At 46.0% G+C, this 19,536-nt stretch overlaps 1 protein-coding gene across 1 annotated transcript in view; it reads right to left on the bottom strand.

The window, feature by feature from the left end:
• Window positions 1-19,536, bottom strand: part of AFF3 (ALF transcription elongation factor 3) — a 578,889-nt gene that overhangs the window by 473,941 nt on the left and 85,412 nt on the right. Inside the window, exons 2-4 of the mRNA XM_060117048.1 lie at window positions 5,262-5,382; window positions 3,932-4,244; window positions 3,414-3,799 (exon numbers count right to left, since the gene is read on the bottom strand). Of these exons, the coding sequence (XP_059973031.1) occupies window positions 3,414-3,799; window positions 3,932-4,244; window positions 5,262-5,382 (820 nt within the window). The remainder of the gene's footprint in view (window positions 1-3,413; window positions 3,800-3,931; window positions 4,245-5,261; window positions 5,383-19,536) is intronic.

Below are 19,536 nucleotides of genomic sequence, written 5' to 3'. Positions count from 1 at the left end.
GTGTGTGTGTGAGACAAAAAATAATTCATTTCAACTGGAAATAAGATTCAGTGTGCCCTGCCCTGGAACGTTGTAGAATGCCTGCTTTAGCCATTCCTTAAGGCCCCTGTCTCCTACCTAACAGGAGTCACCCTTCCAAGTGGCCGGCCAGGGAAGGCTCACTTAATGAGGGGTGACCTCAGGAATGAAAGACTCAGCTACAAAAACAAAATTATGTTTTTCATTAACACAAAACTGAGCTGGGGAAAGCCAGCCAAGAGGCAGGTGTATCAGTTAAGGAATTCCCTTGAGGGCCTTCACTTCCACATCAAATTGCACTGAATTTCTCTACACTAATTACCTATTATTGAAGATGAAAGAATGATAACAAATGATTCGCCACAGCAGCTGACAGAGTGCACGTGTCCAAAAGAATGAAGGATTTACCAAGTGCAAAATCAAATTCTCAATTTAAAAAAATAGCATAGAATCTTTCTCTACTATAAGGACTATGAAAGGTGAGGGAATTTTCTTAGGCCTAGAAGCCCAATTTTAAATTTTGTCTGAACTGTGAGAGAAATTGCAAATTAAAAGTGAAGTGCTGGGGTCTCATTTACTCAATTCACGTAAATTTCTTGGAGGCAGAGATCACATCTTAAATTTTTTTTTTAATTCCTCACACCACATTACACCTAGCCATTAATTTGATTTTCTTATGAGGAACATCCCTATCCAGCGTCATACAGCTATATTTTCACTTCCCTTGTCTTCATGTCACTTTTACCCAATGCTTCCTTTTAGCCCCCAAATTCTTCACACTGTCTTAAGTCTTGCTCTCCAGCTAACATCCTGAAAAACTGTAGTCAAGTAATTTAAGTTCCCTTCAGGTCATCTCCTCTGTCAATTTTCCTAAAACACACCTTCCCTCTCTCAGTGGAAGTCAATGTCAGTACTAACGAAAGGACATTTTCATAGAGGTGGTATCTGTTTTAAAAATATATAGGCATTAACATTTTTTAAACGGTTTGCCACACTGTTTTAAACCCTCCAAAAAATAAAAGCAAATATTCCCTCAAATCCAATTAGTTGATAAAATTCTTCCATTTCTATTATGATTGTGGCTTTATAGAAACGTCCTATAAATACTGAATGATACCTCTGCAAAAGGTTATTTCTTAATCCCTTGGGTGCTGTAAAGAAACCAACCAACCAACCAACAAACCCTTTGAGTCTGAAGGCTAGGAAGCGTAACTTTCAAACTTCCAGGTAGCACCCTGTTGCCCACTGAGAAAGAATCATATTGTTATTATAACTGTGGACTGTTTGAACACACAAGATTTACAAGATTCAAATTACCATAGTGTCCATAATATGCAAAGCTTTTGGCTAAAATAAGGACTGTATACCCTCCCCCACCAAAAACAAAACCAAAACACCACCACCACCCCACCGACTATAACTTTGTTCCAGGAACAACACTCCTTCTTACTTCTTTTCTATCAATGTTATGATCGGCCTCTTTGAAATATACCTCATATTGATAGAATGTTAGGAGAGTTCAAGGTCATGGAGGGAAATGAAACACTTCCTGTATAAAAGCTCTAATTTCTCTCGGCCTGACCCTCTATCTCAGGCATTTCCCTCTTTCTGTGATTACCCAACACCTGTACAGGGTATCATTCCCAACCGGGGGTCCTGAAAGGGCATCCTGGAAGTGTCCACATGATCAAGGACATACCCAAAAGCTTAATGAAACTGTAGAGTCATCCACATAAGGCTGCCCTGGTTGTCAAAACACAGGCTTTCCACCAGAGCTTTATCAACTCATCAGGTTCCAAAGTAAATAAACTGTTACCTAATAAACCTGGAGTTTCTTTGGTACATAAAGATCATTTTAACAAGGAATCACTGGGGATGAAAATTATAAAGGGAATCCTGGTGGTTAGTCACCTCTGTTCAAAAATGAGTCATGCTTTATTGGCTGGTACAGGCTATTTGATGAGGAAAACAAAAATCAAAGAGCTTGACAAATTCAGTTCTGAAAGAGGGTAACTACGTGTGTTTCCTACAAACTTTAAAAAACATAAATGCTTGCAGAACTCACGTTTTGCTTCCATTAATTCCTAATTAACACTTTTTGGGATCCATCATAAATGAATAATCAAAAGAAGTTACTGGTATACATGTCACTTAATTTCCTTATGAGAACCTGTGTAAACATCTCAGAGTAATAAATGTGTCTTCTCTAAGGGGAATACACTGATCTCCCAATGGGTGCCGGGCGCTTTCTGAGATGAGAGCTCAGAAATGGGTAAAGCTCAGCCTTGTCAGACAGGCAATGAGAAATGTCAAATCATTTGTTTCGTTTGGTTACTAGATCAAATCAAGATACAAAGAATATTCTGGCCACATTTATTCCATCTTTAGAAAAGAATATATCAAAAAAAAGTGAACAGTTCCTACGTACAGTGTGCTGGAGCTCACGTTGTATTTTAGTTGGTATACCATATCACAGCAAAACAAACCAAAAAAAATGTGCAGTCGTATTTTTTCTTCACATGTTCTGGACAACTGTCATCAATTTGGAACAGAGTACGAGATGTGCTTTTCTCAAACAAAACCTCATTTTCCATCCAGATGTACTGTTCAGGTGATCACAGCCTCTTTGCTACCTCTGTGATTGTGATTTACTTGTTTTGAAGTCTAACAGTCCATACATCCATCCTATGTATTTTGTAATACAGTGAAAAAAAAACACTTTAGAATAAACTCAAATTGTAAACCAGAAGATTCTGAACTAAAATATTTCACTCTCTTCATATAACCTAAGATCATTTTTTATAGGACAAGGAGAATTCTCACTTGATTAGCAACAACCAACCTGGATCTCAAATATTTTAATATGGATGGGACACCTGAAACATTTGCATAATCATCATATTCAATATTGAATCATTTAACAGTTACTTTAAAACTCATGATGAAGTCTACCTTGTGATGTGTGTCCTGGAACATTTCAAAACTGACAAAAACGTTGAATTTCTGAACCCTTTTACACAAAAATTAACCTCTTTACATACTAAAAGCTTTGACATACTTTTACTCCAGTGTATAAAATCTCTGACAACATTGGCTTGTGTACACACACAAAAAAAAATCCCTTGAACTATACTGACGGAGGCATTCCTTCCTGAACTAACACAGACACACCACAACAGCAATGGTTGGTACTTAAAAATATTCTGATTATAATCAATTTGAGATTTTAAGAAATCATTATGGGTATGTACGTCCTTCCATATTGATGGCTACAAACCCCACATGACCTCAGTCACACACTGAAATAAAGATACACGGGCACGGAATTTACAACTAGCCAGCTCGTCCCTTGAAACTACTCAGATGCGTGTAAGTGGTGTTGAGAAAAGACTCACCTCTCCTTGTTTGGGGATGCTGAACTTGGAAAGCTTGGCCTTGGCTCTGGCGGACTCTGGCTTGGTGGCGGAAGCTCCCCTGTATGACGCACAGTGCACACTGGTCTCTGTGGACGACTTCAGCTTCGGAGATTCATCGGGAGCCTGATCTTGGCCATCCATCGGTCGCACATAGGCAGTCGGTTTCTGCTGGACGAGGCTAGGTTTTGAAGCCAGGGATGGAGGAAAGTTCTGAACACAGTGGCCACTGCCGCTGTGCTTGGCTCCCATAGCAGGTGGCCTGTCCTGGGTCTGAAGACCCACCTCGACGTTGCACACCTGTTTGGTCCGCGGCTGCTGTCTGCCAACACCATCTCCAAGCAAGGTCCTGAGAGAGCCCTGTTGTGCTGATTTGGAAGAAGAAGAAGAAGAAGAGGAAGATGAGGATGAGGGGCTCGAGACACAGGGGTTAGGGTTTTTATTATGGTTCTCTGGGTGAGCAGATCTGTTCAAATCAAGCATCCTGTGTCCGTGCTTACTTGCTCTCTGTTGGCCATCGGACGGTGGGTGCCCGGCCTTCTGCCAGCCCACGGTGCCCCTCTTACTCTGCTGCCCAGGGACCACTGCTGGGGCGGAGGATGTGGTGCTGCAGATGGATGCAGGCTGGGTCTGGGCTCTCGAATCTGCAACAAAATGCTCGTCAATCTTGTTCACGGGAGCCTGAGGAACCCCAGGTTTGGGAACGCCGACGAGATGACTCTGATTCGATCTATCCGTTAAAAAGTCTTTCATTTCATCGTAATTGCCTAAAGTGTTCTGGAGCCGGTTGGAGAGCTCATCCCCCTTGTTAGTCTGGAAAAAGAAGAACATAACATCCATGCTCCTGTTACAGACAATGGAAACACGGGAAATGACGGAGAGGCGCCTTTATTGCTAGAAGAGCCAGGATTGCCTAATTCAGAATGAGAGCTCAGAGATTCCATCAAAATGGTCAGCGTCTCTGGAGACGTCTGTCAACACTCTGTATCTCACTAGGACTGGACCGCAGCTAATGGCCTCAGAGGGCACGAATGAAGCATCTCTCCTTGGTACTGTGCCACAGCCAAGGAAATCAGGAAATTTACGATAGCAACTTCACAACCTGGTCTGGATTAAGTCTTTCCAGGACTAGATTTTCTTTTCCTTTTTCTTTTTTTATCCCACTGCAAGCTTTCCTTGAAAATTCAGATTTGGCTCAACTTATTTTGCTTCTAATTTCTAAATATAGAATTATTCTCGTTAGAAACCCAGAGGGACAGGCAAAAGAAATCAGAGAGAAGCTTACAACAAGTGTGGGGTTCAGTCTGCAGGAAGCCCTTGGCCTGAACCATCCCCAGTCCCAAGCAGCCCAAAACAGGAACGAAATCTGGGGAGCTACTTCATTTTGCAAGCGAAGTTATATTTCTGGCCTTTGATATAAATGAGAAACAATCCAACATTTCCTTTCTTATGAGCCCTGTCAAGTACCCTGCTCCTAGCATGATCTGGGGGTGACAAATACGTAACCCAACCTCTTTTTAGTGTTTGTTTCCTTATAGCTTAGAAAACACAACAAATGGCATTGACTTTGCAAACTGATGCAGAGATGAAATCAATTATTGATAAAAAGTCATAGCATGCAGATCTCCGTCTTAAACAAAAGTTATATTTCATTGAGGGATTAGTCAGTAAAGACATGTGCAAGAGGCACCAAAAGTTGTGGGGGAAGACCCCATCCTTAGGGGCTGAGCTGTCTGAAGTTTGGTTGGCCAATTCCTGTAGTCAAGACTGCCGACAGGGTGAGAGGGAGGAGGGAGGAGGGGTGGAGATGAACAAGTGAAAACCATCTACCTTGTAGGGTTCACTGAAGAGGGAGTAACTTGAATTAAACGTGCCATCATCCTGCTGAGTTTCCTGATTTCTTCGTTCTCGTTCCTTCCTCCGTAACACGTTTCTATCTGGTTCATAGACGCTGCATCAGGGAGAAAGAAGAGAGAACCACCACACACGGACAAGTTAAACGTAATGCTCAATACAACATTCACCTGAATGCAGAGGTCTGACTCACGGGCAAATGGCAATGGTAACGGGAACATGGATCAGATGAAAGCCAGTCTAATCAAGCAGTATGACTCGGGTGTCTGAGAATGCCATTCTTCGGGAGGAAGAACAATCCTTAGGACAAGCTGCAACCAGTACTAGACCTCTCTGCCTGATGTGTGAAAGAGGAAATATCTAAGCAACTTTGACAGGAGAAGACGGAAAATAATCTTCAAGCAGAAGGTAATTACAGATATGTGTAAATAGAAATTATGAGCGTATTTCCTCTTATGACATGGCCCCAGAGTGTTACATAGAAATGCTCCTGGCTCTTTTCTTTCTCTCTTTTTTTTTTTTTTTTTTTTTTTGCATGGCTGTGTTTCGGTAGTGATTCTTTCATTAATTAGGTCCCAAAAGAGCTGTTGAAACTCCATGCTGCAGTGGTTTTCACTGTTATGAGCCTTCTTCTGATCTCTGCTAATCAGTCAAGTTGTCAAACTCCTACTGAATCCATCCTTCCTTCTGATATATTTCACACGATCACTCTTCCTCACTATGAAAAATGGGCTAAGAGGAAGGGGTGCAGGCAATGGGAGAGAGGACGGAAATTGAAACACGGTATGTCATCAAGGAACTCAGCCTTTTTGTGCAAGAAAATTAATATCCATTCTCCCAAGATATAATTACAAAGTGACCAGAAACCAGATAACTAGAAGGACTTAAGGAAAAAACAGTGTTCCTTCCTCCTAGTAAGGGAAAAACAAAAAGGCTAATTCAACTAATAATAAGGAAGTGACTTAAATGACAGAAGGAAATAGACTTGTCTTTTCAGCTCAGTAGACAGAGAAATCTGGCCCCAGTGTAGACAACGGAACTAACACTACCCCTTGTAAGGAACTGCCATGACCTCCAAATGAGCACTGTGTGCATTTCAAGCAGACGCATTTAGTTTAAGCGACCTTGTCATTGCTTTGCTTAGAGCTCAAGCTTGATCTAGTGGACAGAGGCTGGAGCTGGGAGCCAGGACGGCCACGTCCTGACTGTGGTCCTGCCATAGCCAGTGATATGATGACTAAAAGGCCATGCAATCTCTCTGCAGCCCAATGTCTTCAAGGTTTAAATGCGAAGGAAATCTACAAAAGGGCTTTGGCATAGCTTCAGGTGCCCCAAATCCAATGTACTGCTATTAAATGGTGTTGATAAGAAGAGAATCTGCAGGTTCAAAGAAACTTAAAAAATAGTGAGGTTTGGGGTTTTGTTTCGCTGTGTTTCAGCTAAATTGCTATCTCGAGTAAAAGAGCATACTTGTGTCATGTTGCCTGTACAGGACGCAAATAAAATGATATTTGCGTCCCCTACAGCAACATGACACAAGTATGATGATAAAATAAAATGATAAAATAAATACTGCTTACCTTCCTAGCTCTGCCCGTGTGGTCACGGTATAGTTTAAATTCACTGTCTAAGGGGTGATGCTAAATATGCTTCTGGCAAGACTGTGAGAGCACCTAAGGCATTTCATTTAAATTTCAGATCAGGGAAGGTTAAAATACCCAGAACATGTAGCCTATTAGCATTTTAATTCAGCCTTAGTACATTACCCAAAGTTACTCGATTTGCAAGTCCAAGCAGTGACCTTCGTGCAAAGGGAGGCTACAGCCCCAGCCTCTCAACAGCGAGGCTCATGGCTCCAACCCCACAGTCACGGGAAACTCTCCGGGGTGGCCCTGGTGACAGTGACTGGCATAAGGGAGGCACGAGATGGGAATGACACTCAATCACAGAACCAGGCTTCAGATTCAAAGGGAAGGGCACGACTGTCCTGCCCTGCTTGCCGGGCAATATGCTTCTGCAATAGGAAACCCCAGCTTTCATGAACATTCCATGGATTTCAAATGGAGACTGTTCTGAGGATACACAATTCATGCTGTGGATGGGCATGAAGTGGGCTGCAGCCAAGAGAGGCACTGCAGGTTTTCTATGAACTGGCTAATGTCTGGACCAAAACCAGCATTCGCAATCAGAAAAACAAGCTTGCATTGCATGCATCGTACTTCCCCTCTCTGATAGGTACGGTTTGTGAAGCACCTACTGTGTGCAACTCCATGCACAGAGACTCCCACAGACATGCTTGCTGTCCTCAGCCAGGTCAAGCCAACCAAACACACAAGACGGGTGTGATGCACGAAGTGGCCTGATGTAACATGGAGCAGGTGGTCATTTAGGATGATTTCCAGGCTTCTGAGAAGCCCCCATACCCAATATAATACCTCCTGCATCTGCTGGCTGACGACTGAAATTCCACAACTAGAGAGTCACTCCTCTGGTTTAAGATGTCTTCACCCCTGTAAGAAATGTAGACACCACAAGAAGGGAAAACACTTTACACCTGATCAGCCCTCAGAACCTTACTGTGCACGAGTTTGTCAGTTTTTTCCCAAAGGCCAGGGAGAAAGGGCACAAGACATCAGGGTCCAAAGGGCACAGGACATGTGAAGAAAAGGTCAGGAACAATGCAGAGTGTAGCAATGAAGATACATTTCGAAACCCTACCGATTTTGCAACGTGACTTGGATGTTTAAGACAGAGGCATTAGGATACAAGCCCAAATCAATGAGGCAGGTATCGGACTCACTGCATTTCCAAGGTCAAGGATCCCTTCCAAATATGGAGAAGACAGAGGTGAGGGGGAAACACTCCTTAAGTAAACCTGCCTCATTTCCCAACCCCTTTAAGCTGGAAGATAACCAAAAGCGCTCCCAGACGCAAACCACCGCTGGGTAAAGTTCTCTAATGAGGTCCCACTGGCACGCCCAGCCTATGGCCTCTGATACGAGGAGGACTGAACACCCGCAGGACCACCTCCAACATGAGCTACTAACGGAAGCGCACTGGCCACCTTTCACGGGACCGCCACGACGCCTGTGCCACACTGTGCCCTCCACACCATCAGCTGAAACCAGAATGACCGAAGATGACAACCCGTCCCCCCTTCTCCAGAGGAGGGCAAAGGAAACCCTGCCCAAGGGGCAAGACTTCTTGACTGCCTTTCCTCGGGTTTCTCAGCTCTGCCGCTTCCACTGAGCATTCAGCGTCTCGTAACAGGAACCCGCCCACTCATCCTGAACTAGAACCACACCCGCCTCCTGTCATGTCAGGCCCAGGAAGCTAAAATGTCATCTGCATAAAGCAAATGTCACTGGGAGAGAAAGCCTGGACTTGCCAGCCCTCATCTCTCCCTAAGCGTCTGAACTTTTACCTCTTCTGACTCGTAAAGACAGTACCTTCTCGACAGTGAGTCCGCCGTGCCACTGATCGCAAGTGAGGTCTGGGCAGGTTGTCACAATCCTGGAGCACGCCTCTCTCTTGATGTGTCACCACTAAAACTCAGCCCTCTTCCCTCTTCTGCCATCCCAGCAATATGAGGGCCACAGGACATTTGCTCTACGAGCAAAGGAACCTTCTCCCCTGACGTGCTGCAAGTCAGGTCAGCTTCCCTGGGGATGGTTGTAGTAGAGAATTCCAATTCCTGGCATGCTCATACATCCATTAAACTCAGTAAGAGCCTCGTGTTATGAGTTATGTTCCTTTGTTACTAGCAGACGGCAAAATCTCTATCGTCTGTGAGGTGCTTCCTTCTTTCTGTGACAATTACAAGAATCATACTCTTCAAATGGATGTCACCAAATGTATTTACTTATTTTGCATTAGAGGCAGCCAACTGCTATGAGACTATTTATTATTTATTGCAGATGTATAACATTCCCAGAAAATGTGATTCCACATTTTGAAACCGGGGATTCTGCCTTTTTGTAAAGAAGAAACAAATGGACTCCCGCTCGCTGCAGGCGCCATGGCCATTTTACTCGGGAAAGCTGAGCTGTGAGCAGCCTTTTTTTTTTTTTTTCTCTCTCTCAAAGGTGGGACAGCCACTTCTTCCCCCTGTCACAACGACAGTGCGGCCCGAAAGGACCGGCCAGAACCGTTACTGTGAACGAGTCTGGCGCTGGGGGAAGGGGGCACAGCAGTGCTTCAATGTTAAGATGTGTAAAAAAGACAAAAAAAACCTCAAATATTTTTAAAGTGGGGGAAAAACATCCAAGCACTTTAACTCCACTGCACCAGGTGAACTGATACAGCTCAGAAGTTTTCCTTTACACCAACTGTCAACGCGGAATTTTGTATTCTGTTTTGTAAGGATTTAATAAAAGTCATAAAAACTAAAAAAAAATAAATAAAAATATAAAGAAAAGAAAAGAATATGAGGAGCCTCCCCTGACCCCCTGCCCTCCTCGGGCTGTTGCTCTTTATGAGACACAGATTTCTGCAGAGCTGCTCTCTCTCCAATGCCTGGTACTCCGAAACCCATGTGATCTGCGTTCACAGCAAGGTCCCCTCCTCGCGGGGCCTCCACAGACACTCCTCACTGCCCAGGCCCCCGCACGGCCAACACCACCTCCACGAGCTCTCCCCTGCCCGGGACTGGGGGGCCGCGAGCTTGTCTTCCTCCTGCCTCTCGGGCTACTCCCCAGTGTGCCTGCCTGTTTCTCTTCCTGCACCACTCCTGTAAAATGTCCTGTCACTCCAGGCTCTAGGCCTGGCCTCTTCCTGGGTGACGCTGTGCATTCCTTGCCTGCAGGTGCCGTTTTCACATTGATGACGTGTGAAGTATTTTGTAGGGCAGTGGCCAAAGCCAATTATGCTGGTTAAGGAGGAAAAGATATCCAAATATGCTATTATCATCATTTCCAAAATCACATGATAACAGCATGGAACTAAATAACAGTAATACCTTTGAGTCTCAAGGCTTCTCCCTTCCACTGAGCTCAAAACATTTCACATATATGTCTCTTTGTTATCCTTACAATGTCCCTTGAAGAAAGACAAAGCTGGTAGATACTCCTAGGTTAACATTTTTAAAGATCGAGGATGGGGCTTCCCTGGTGGCGCAGTGGTTGGGAGTCCGCCTGCCGATGCAGGGGACGAGGGTTTGTGCCCCGGTCCGGGAAGGTCCCACATGCCGCAGAGCGGCTGGGCCCATGAGCCATGGCCGCTGAGCCTGCACGTCCAGAGCCTGTGCTCCGCAACGGGAAAGGCCACAGCAGTGAGAGGTCCGCGTACCGCCAAAAAAAAAAAAAGATTGAAGAACTTAGGATAAGAGTTTGATCATCAAAACAGTGTCATGAAGAATACATCATGTAGAAGGAACAGCAACGTCCAAAGTATTTTCTTCAGGTCTATCCAGGAGACAGGACCGACCTAAGAGCCAAGGAGTGGCCACACTTCCCACACCCTGGTGTCTACAAGCCCAGTGTCCACCAGTTGTGCATGTGAGCCACAGTAAAGCTAAGCAGGGTGAGTGAAACAAAGGCAAGTCCTCTCTCCTTCAGACAGAAGTAAAAGAAGAATTCTGGAACAAAGGCTGGGCTGTTATTTTTATACTCCCAAAACAACGAAAAACAAACATCGGTCTCTTTCCACAGCACCCATACGAAAAGGATATCCATGTACTACAGAATAGAGGAATGGAGGACGGGTGAGTGAATAAAGAAATGACAGATTCCAGAGTGAGCCTGCTAGGGCTGACAGTGTCATCACTTTCATCGGATCTGACCCAGGCATCAGCCAACTCCAATCTGTGCCCAAGTTGCCCTCCTGGAGGGAAGGCACTGGAGTTGGCACAGCAGCCTCTGCAACTGAGCCCCAGAGTTGACCCAGCAGACCCACTGGCCAGAGAGGGACTTTGCCCTCCTCCTCCTTCCTGCACGGATTCACGTGCAGCCCGTTCAAATCTGACCACTCGCTTCAAACAAACTGCATCTCCCATGACAAAGGCTTTCAGCCAAGGGTATATGTGGTTCATTGCACCCCTTGGCTAGAATCATCAAAGTGTTTCATCCTTAAAAAAAAAAACCAAAACAACAACAACAAAAAACCCAAACCATTATTCTACCTACTGGTGTATCTCCAGGGTTGGGATCTAGGAAACGAGTGAATTCAAGGAGAAGACAATGAGATGAACCTATTTACAGGGCAGGAATAGAGACGTAGATGTAGAGAATGGACGTGTGGACACAGCGGGGGAAGGGGAGGGTGGGATGCATTGGGAGGTTAGGTTTGACGTAAATACACTACCATGTGTAAAATAGCTAGCTAGTGGGAACCTGCAGTATAGCACAGGGAGCTCAGCTCGGTGCTCTGTGGTGACCTAGATGGGTGGGATGGGGGGGGGGGCAGGTCCAAGAAGGAGAGGATATATGTATACACATAGCTGACTCACTTCACTGTACAGCAGAAACTAACACAACATTGTAAAACAACTATAATCCAATGGAAAAAAAAAAAAGAGAGAATGAGAAAACTTTCACCTGTCTTTTGGATCAAGTTACCATGTTCTCCATGTTTAAAAAATACTGTCCTCCTCAAATGGCAGAACTACAATTCACTTTAGTCCAAAAGCATTTATGAATGCCTCCTGAATGCCCTTGTGTCAGATACTGGGAAGATCATTAGGGCTGCAACCAGCCTATCCTGCTGCTGAGAAGCTAACAGTCTAGGGGGCCGGGGGGAGGAGAGGAACGGGCCCTTCTAAGCAGAGAACGTTAACATCCTGTGGTCCGGCATGCAGAAGGAGCCAGGACTGCATCCTGCAAGAGAGCTGCTTTGAGCTGGGTCTTGAGACACGGGCAGGTGGAGGAGAGGGAGGGGAAGACGGAGGACTCAGAAGTACAAGATACATAAATTATTATTAAGGGGCCTTTGAGAGTATTCGGAGGAGGTGACCTTTGCCCTCACCACACCATCTTACTTCTTTAGCCACTCGGAATTCCACATTCAAAGTTTCATTTCTTTGGTTTGCTCCAAACCTCGCCCTAAATAAGTTCACCGGATCCCTTCCTGAAAGCAGGCTCGGTTGGGAGTGAATAAGTGAAGGATGGACGCAGGGGAGAATGAAAGGAGACTCCCAGACTCCCTCGCCCTTTCCTTGCAGTTTGCATCAGGGCTGGCCTCCATCAGCTGGACCACGGAGGAGACGGTCTTTTCAGTCCTGGGATGCTGACAGTCCTGGGATGCCGTGCTCACCCGCCCCCGGGGTGGGGGCTGAGGTCACAAGGGCCAACGGGAAGAAGAGGCACCAAACGACGAGGGTAAGAATGTTCCACAGACACGCTCCTGCTCTTCGGGGCAGCTACATCAGCAACTGTGTATAGTTAGGGAAACGTAATCAAGCGCTCCAAAATGATAACGACTGCTTTAAAGTTAATGGGTCAAACTAATTAACGTCTCTTGTTATGTTTAAAGCAAATGCTAAAAGATCAGTAATCCTTCCTTAAATCAGGGAAAAGCAAGGTTGCTGAAGTTTACTTGCAAATTCCTTCCTTGGTCTGCAGTCAGAGCCAGTGGACTGGAGGGCAGAAAGGTGGCCAGGGAGTTGAGCGGGTGATAGAGGCAAGTCAGGCTGAGAAGATGGGGCTGGAGACAGAGACTGGTGAGGAAGCAAGGATGCTCCCAACCAGGGTCCATCACGGCCCTGAGCTGTTGTAGCTATGGTGACGGTGGTGGTGGTGGTGGTGAGGCTGGTGCTTAAAGACCTGCTGGGGAGTGAGGACTGGCCAACAGCACATACGACGAACTCTTAAATCCTAAAGAACATTACTAGGACCCTGCTCACTTACACCAGGCTTTTCGCTTTGAGTCACTGAATTCCAGTTCCCACGCCTGTTCACTCGGTTTTCCCCCCAACGGCTTTATGCCTCTGGCTCACCATGAGCTTTGGAAGCATCACCCCCCCCCCCTTGATTACTTCCACCAGGGACATCTTGGAAAGGTCAGCCCAACCTTACTTGTTTGTCTCTGACCACAAAGGCTGTCACAATCTTAATTCAATCTTGAAACTCAGAGCATTTATACATCTCTGCCTTAGGGCTGCCGATCTGTTCTACAAGAATGGGAACAGAATTGAGGCTGGTTTGTGCCATAATCACTTCTCCTGTACCACAGCTTTTGTGAAACTAGGAAATTGAAGGGAGTCATAAAGTAACAGACGCCCACAGAAAAATTTAGTCAGTAAATATTCCAATGAAAACTAGCCTTTTTGGATGATCTATACCATCATCTCAGACCCATCAGGCCCATATTACATTTTGCTAATACCAATTTCCCTTTATTCCTATCTGCAGCCACTGTACGAAGGACTTCACGTGCATTATTTCATTTAATAGTCTTTAAAACCCCAAGAGACATTTCCCTGTCCACCCATGAAGGAACGAGAGGCTCTGAGGTTAACTAACTTGTCCAATGCCCACAGCCAGTGAGAGACAATGCCTGGGTCTGAAGCCAGGCAGTCTGGCACCAGAGACTGAATTCTTCGACTCTGCTGGCCTGGCTCCCTGGGGAACCCGCTCACTGACGGGCTTTGACAAATGGTACCCCCATCCTTTGTTTGTAAATGCCAGGCAGAAGGGTGTTAATTTTCAGATCGTGACAATTTCAGTTCATTCTTCTAAGGTCTGCTAAGCCTCCTTGGTGGATACACGTGAACCTTAACAATTCTTCTAAAGCCTATAAAATAGAACTGGGATAAGCAATTCAAATGAGTCAGCACTCGCAATTAACTAATACTCCAGACGCTGAATTCTGCTCAGTGAGCTCCTTGAGAATTACGGAATACCATGGTAAGTGCATTTTATAATGGAACTAGCAGCGCCAGGCCACTTCTGCCGTGTGGGCCTGGACACTTGACTGTTTCTTGACTATTTACTGAAGCCCAAATCTATTTCTAATTCAGTGGAAATGATGACTGCTCCAAATCTCTCTCGTAAACATGCTCCAGTGAGTTTTTAGAGAGATGACAGATAAATGACAGCTTTGCATTGCCAAGGGTTAAATGCTTTTCCTGAGGGACCCTAAGTCTTGGTGCCTTGAGAACAAGTGTCAGGTTCTAATGGAATTGTTCCGTGATAAACCGCCAGGCTGTATGACAAGCAGCTTTCAAAGAGGCTCTCCGTATAGTATCAACAGCCGAAGTTAATTTGAGTTTCTTCACAGGACTTCTTTGCTTTACGATATAAAAGTGCCTTGGGATGAAGCAATTACCCTGATTTACCATCTTCTCCTTGGTAGAATAGAAAGACACAGCAGAGCCTCACAAAAGCAGTAACATAACCAAATGAGACCCACCTGCGAAGTCCCTACTATGCGCTTCTAAAGAGCCCACTGGCAGCCCGCAGCACAGAGCCGGCATCCCTCCCTGGCGTCCAGGGTGAGAAGGATGCCTACTCCCAGGGCTTTTCATGGTAGAGCCAATAAATTACTTTTCCTCCACGAAATGCTCAGTTAAATTTCGTTTTCACTTTACAGCGTCAGGTGCTAACCTTCAGCTCCTAGAATTTTAAAGCCGAACACAGGATGGGTCCTATTTTCCAGCGTGCCTATGTTGTAACCAGGACGCTCTCTCAAAGCACCCCTGCGCGCCCCTCAGGGTCATGGGCGTGGTGCCCATGTCGGGGGTGGGGGGAGAAGGGTGGCCGAGTCCCCTCATATAACTTCCTGACGTTTCCGATGGGTCAGGCTCCTAAGACGAGGAGAGCCCTGCGACCCCGAACACCAGCCGTGAACACACGGCTCCAGCTTCTCCTGAGCCCGACGCCTCGACTTGGTGTCCTCCCAGAACCACGACCGAGATACGCACTGACCTGCTGAAGGGGAGTCTCCGAAGGCAGGGAAGAGTCAGCTTGGGCTCCCGAGGTACAAAACTAGCCCCAGGCAAGGATAAAAGCAAAGAGAGCTCCCCTTATGGAGAGGGCGTTAAAGGGACAGGCACGGCCTCAAACACCTTCCCACGTCTGAGCGGACGGGCCCACCGCCAGGATCTTCCATGTGGGCAACACAGATAGAAACTACGGAAACGGACTCAACCATTCATCTGGGAGGGAAGGAGGCCCTGCTTTGAAGATGAGAATGGCTTCTTTTGGTACAAGGCAGTTTATCCGGCTCAGCCCGAAGTCTCGGTGGGTACAGCATGCAGCAAAGAGGGAAATAAGACAGTAGTGACCCTCAGGACTGAAAGGGAATGCAGACCCTGACCCCCGACCCCGAGGATGGAGCCTCCATGGTCCCCAGGGAAGCAGGACTGGAGTGTGAGGCCCAGGGCTCCCTTCCTCGGTCACAGAGAAACAGAAGCCCCCAGGCAGAGGCCCCCTCAACGTCCGGTCCTCCGCCCACCTCACCTGGACCTCAGGCCTCCCCTTCTCCTCTCTCAGGGCGAATCCTTCCTTCTCGCCACGAGGACCTGCCCCCCTGGGCTCTGAAGCCCCTTCCCTTTACTCCCCACCTTCCATCCACCCTCCACCTCCCCACAGATGCACTTCCCCCTATTTGGTCACCATCTGGGTCTCTACTGGCTTTTTCTCCACAGCAAATAAACCCCTTCAAGGCCCTCAGCTTTAAAAAAGAAAAAAGGAAGGAAAGAAAAGGAGGAGCCTGCCTGACCCCCTGCCCACCTCGCGCTGTTGCTCTTTATGAGACACAGATTTCTGCAGAGCTGCTCTCTCTCCAGTGCCTGGTTCTCCGAAACCCATGTGATCTGCGTTCACAGCAAGGTCCCCCTCCTCGCGGGGCCTCCATGGACACTCCTCACTGCCCAGCCCTCCGCACGGCCAACACCACCTCCACGAGCTCTCTCCCCAGGCTGCGGGGATGTGAGCTTGTTTTCCTCCTGCCTCTCGGGCTACTCCCCAGTGTGCCTGCCTGTTTCTCTTTCTGCGCTGCTCCTGTAAAATGTCCTGTCACTCCAGGCTCTAGGCTTGGCCTCTTCCTGTTTGACGCTGTGCATTCCTTGCCTGCAGGTGCCGTTTTCACGTTGATGACACGTGCAAGGCTCCAAGGGGCACCCACGTCTCCCTTCTCCGCTCCAGACCCAACTATCCAACCATCCACGTGGTCTCCCCAATTCAGGCTTCCCACAGACACACAGAGCCGGTCTCCCGAGCGCACCTCCACCTGCCACCCCGGCCTCGGCCTCCATTCTGTTTGCCCACATCAGCACCACTAGCCACTTCATTGATCGGGCCTGAAAGGCAGGAATCAGCTTGGCTCCGTTTCCCATGCCCCTGCCCCTCATCTCCAAACAGTCCCCAGCACTGTCAATGTCACTCAGATTGGTCCAGCTCTCTCCTCCACCGCCCGCTCCTCAGTCCAGGCCACCCTGGGCCCTCTCCAGACGCTGGCAGTGCCTCCCAAAGGGTCTCCCAGCTGTTCTGCCTGCCCCAGTCTAATGGCTTCTCCAGAGTCAAGCCAGAGTGGGGTTTCTGAAACAGAGATTTGATCACGTCACTGCTCTGGTCCCACCCTGCCCTCGGACAGAATCCAACTCTGGCATCCACAGCCTGGCAGGACCCGGCCCCTGTTCTCTCCCTACTGTCAGCCCTCAATCCCCCCCATCTCTGAGCCCAGGTGTGTGCTATTCTCTGTGCCTTCAGCACCTCTGCCTGGCCCCCTCCTCCCGACCCTGGAGGTCTCAGCTTAGCGGTGTTTCCCTCTCAGAAACACTCCCTGACGCCCCCAACAGACCCAGGGGGCCCTTCATAACTCCTACATAGAAACCTACGGCCTCCACATCACATTTCTTGTACTAACTATCTGAATCCTCCATGAATGGTTAGTTCCACAAGCAGAGGGCCTATGTGTACTTTCTGTATTTCCAGCACCTAGAATACTGCCTAGCACAGAGCTGGCAATGAGAACAATGCTTTAAAAATAGATGCTCAATGGTTGTTTAATTTTTTTCCTCCTTCCTTATCAAAATGTGGCCTATACATATTCCACAGTTTGAACAAACAGAATGAAAATCCACTCAGATCTTGGATCCTAAAATATTCTTTATGGTTATAGAATATAATAATGAGAATCATCATAATGCCAATATTGGCCAGCTGTCTGGTGCTGGAGAGTTTATAAAGAAAGTTGTATTTGTTCTCATATTCATCCCTCTCTACAAACCTGTTATGTGCCCCTTATTTATGCAAAACGCAACATTTTAGTAAATGAATATATATAATGAAATAAGATCTGCGTGTCATAAACAGATCCTTATGCTCATTTTACAGATAAAGACCTCTCTTCAATGAAAAAGTAGGACTTGGAAAATTTAAACGTTATTCTAAACAATAACTGTTAGAATCAAAACTCTAAGTTCTGCATAAGTTCTGAATATTAAAGACAAATTAAGTTTTTAAAATAATATATTTTTATTCAAAAAATGTTCCATTAACACTCACTATATACAAAGTGCCAGCTAGTCTATGGCCCACACCTTGACACAGACTCCTGAGGACGTTCCTCCATCTTCCCAGAGTGAAAATGCTGTAGTCAATTACGCTTGACTTAGAGGAAGATGTTGAGAATTATGAATTATTTGAACTCTACATTTCTATAATTCATTCTGTGCTAGTGACACTAAAGATGATTGATTCTAAATATCCATATAACACAGTGTCAGAAAACCAAGGGGTCCTCCCATGGCTGCTGTATCACTTACACATTTCTCCATTTCAACTAGACATGCAATCTATCATAAAACTATTTTATTTGATTCCCTAGAACTTTCAGAATATTATATAGTATGGGGCTGCTTACACATGATGATAACTATCACAATTCTTTAAGAAACGTTTCAAAGAGGACACTCACTAAGTCTGTTCTGACAACAGGTTTGCTTCACGTTCTCTTAAAACGTCACCTCCTCCTCCTCTCCTTTCCTCTCTTCCCTCAGCTCTTGCTCTTTCTGTCTCTTTTTTATGTTTCCCGCATATGCCCGTACACAACAGAGTAAGCCCAATGTCACAGGTAATGTAAGTAGCTCTGTGATATTAGGATAAATTTATTAATGTCCGCACCCCTCAGAATTAGCTGAGAACAAAGCCTGGCTCACAGAAGACGTTCAATGACCGTTCGTTGAATGAGTGGATGAACAGATGGATGAATGAATCGCCAACTTTCTTTTGCACTAACCCCACCTTCACTGAAGTCAGGGAGGAGAAGCAGAACTGGGAGTGGATTTGTCTGGTCCTCCCGGGACAGTAAAGCGCATGCTTGGACACACAAGTGCCTTTCAGGTACATTCTGAAAGCAGCAGCCTCAAGGCGTTGATGAAGCTAGGCTTTACCAAATAATTTTTTCTTTAAGATTTGCACAAAGAGACATGAAGTGTCATGATGTCCTTTCGCAATGAAAAATCTACATGCATTTATAGAAGATACTGTAACATCTCAGTGGGAAACATCCTAGAAAATTACTGAACTTGAAGCTTTCTTAAATAAGAAGAAAAGGACTCAGAGTTGGCTTGGAATTATAGAAATGACATAGCAAAGCCTCCCATTAGACAAGACTATCTCCTCCCACTGGGCCCATAACTTCCAAGGACTCTCCTCTTAGTTCAAAGGCGTCACCATTGAGCCAGGAGGGAGAAGACCCAGGGGCAGTAGCTGGGAGCTACTCCAAGCTGCAGGCCTTCAGCTCAGGCACGGTAAACAAAACCAATCCGCACGCTGATCAGTAAGAAGGGAACGGGGTGTTTGGAAATGTGAACATGTTCTGCCAACGTGAAGTACCACGAATAGCTGGATGGAAGGTGATTAAAACACCCATAATGCAGAAAGAAATACCACCCCTCATCCATCTCAGATAGGTGGCCTGAGCAGGCCATCACTAAATGCTGACTTTGACCCAGGCATCTCCTACTTAGGAATATACTATTCATATTTAGGATATCACCACAAAACAAATGATTAATTAAATTACAGAACAAATACAAAATTAAAACCAGTGGAATATCATTCCTAGGAGACTGGTTAACCAACTACAGTACTTCATACAATGGAAGAGTATGTAGCTACTGGATGGTGTGGATCTAAATGTACAGACATTGGAGAACATCCAAGACATATAAAGTGAAAAGAATAAGTTGTAGAGGGAAGGACGATATAATCTCTTTGACATAAAATAACGTGCGTGTGTTTATGCATACATAAAAACGTTTAAATAGTTATCTCTGAGATGAATGATGGAGTGGTGAGGATGGGGAAGA

This window comes from Mesoplodon densirostris, chromosome 14 (assembly GCF_025265405.1).
Source record: "Mesoplodon densirostris isolate mMesDen1 chromosome 14, mMesDen1 primary haplotype, whole genome shotgun sequence".
NCBI lineage: Eukaryota > Metazoa > Chordata > Mammalia > Artiodactyla > Ziphiidae > Mesoplodon > Mesoplodon densirostris.
This window is presented reverse-complemented; position numbering and strand designations above follow the sequence as displayed.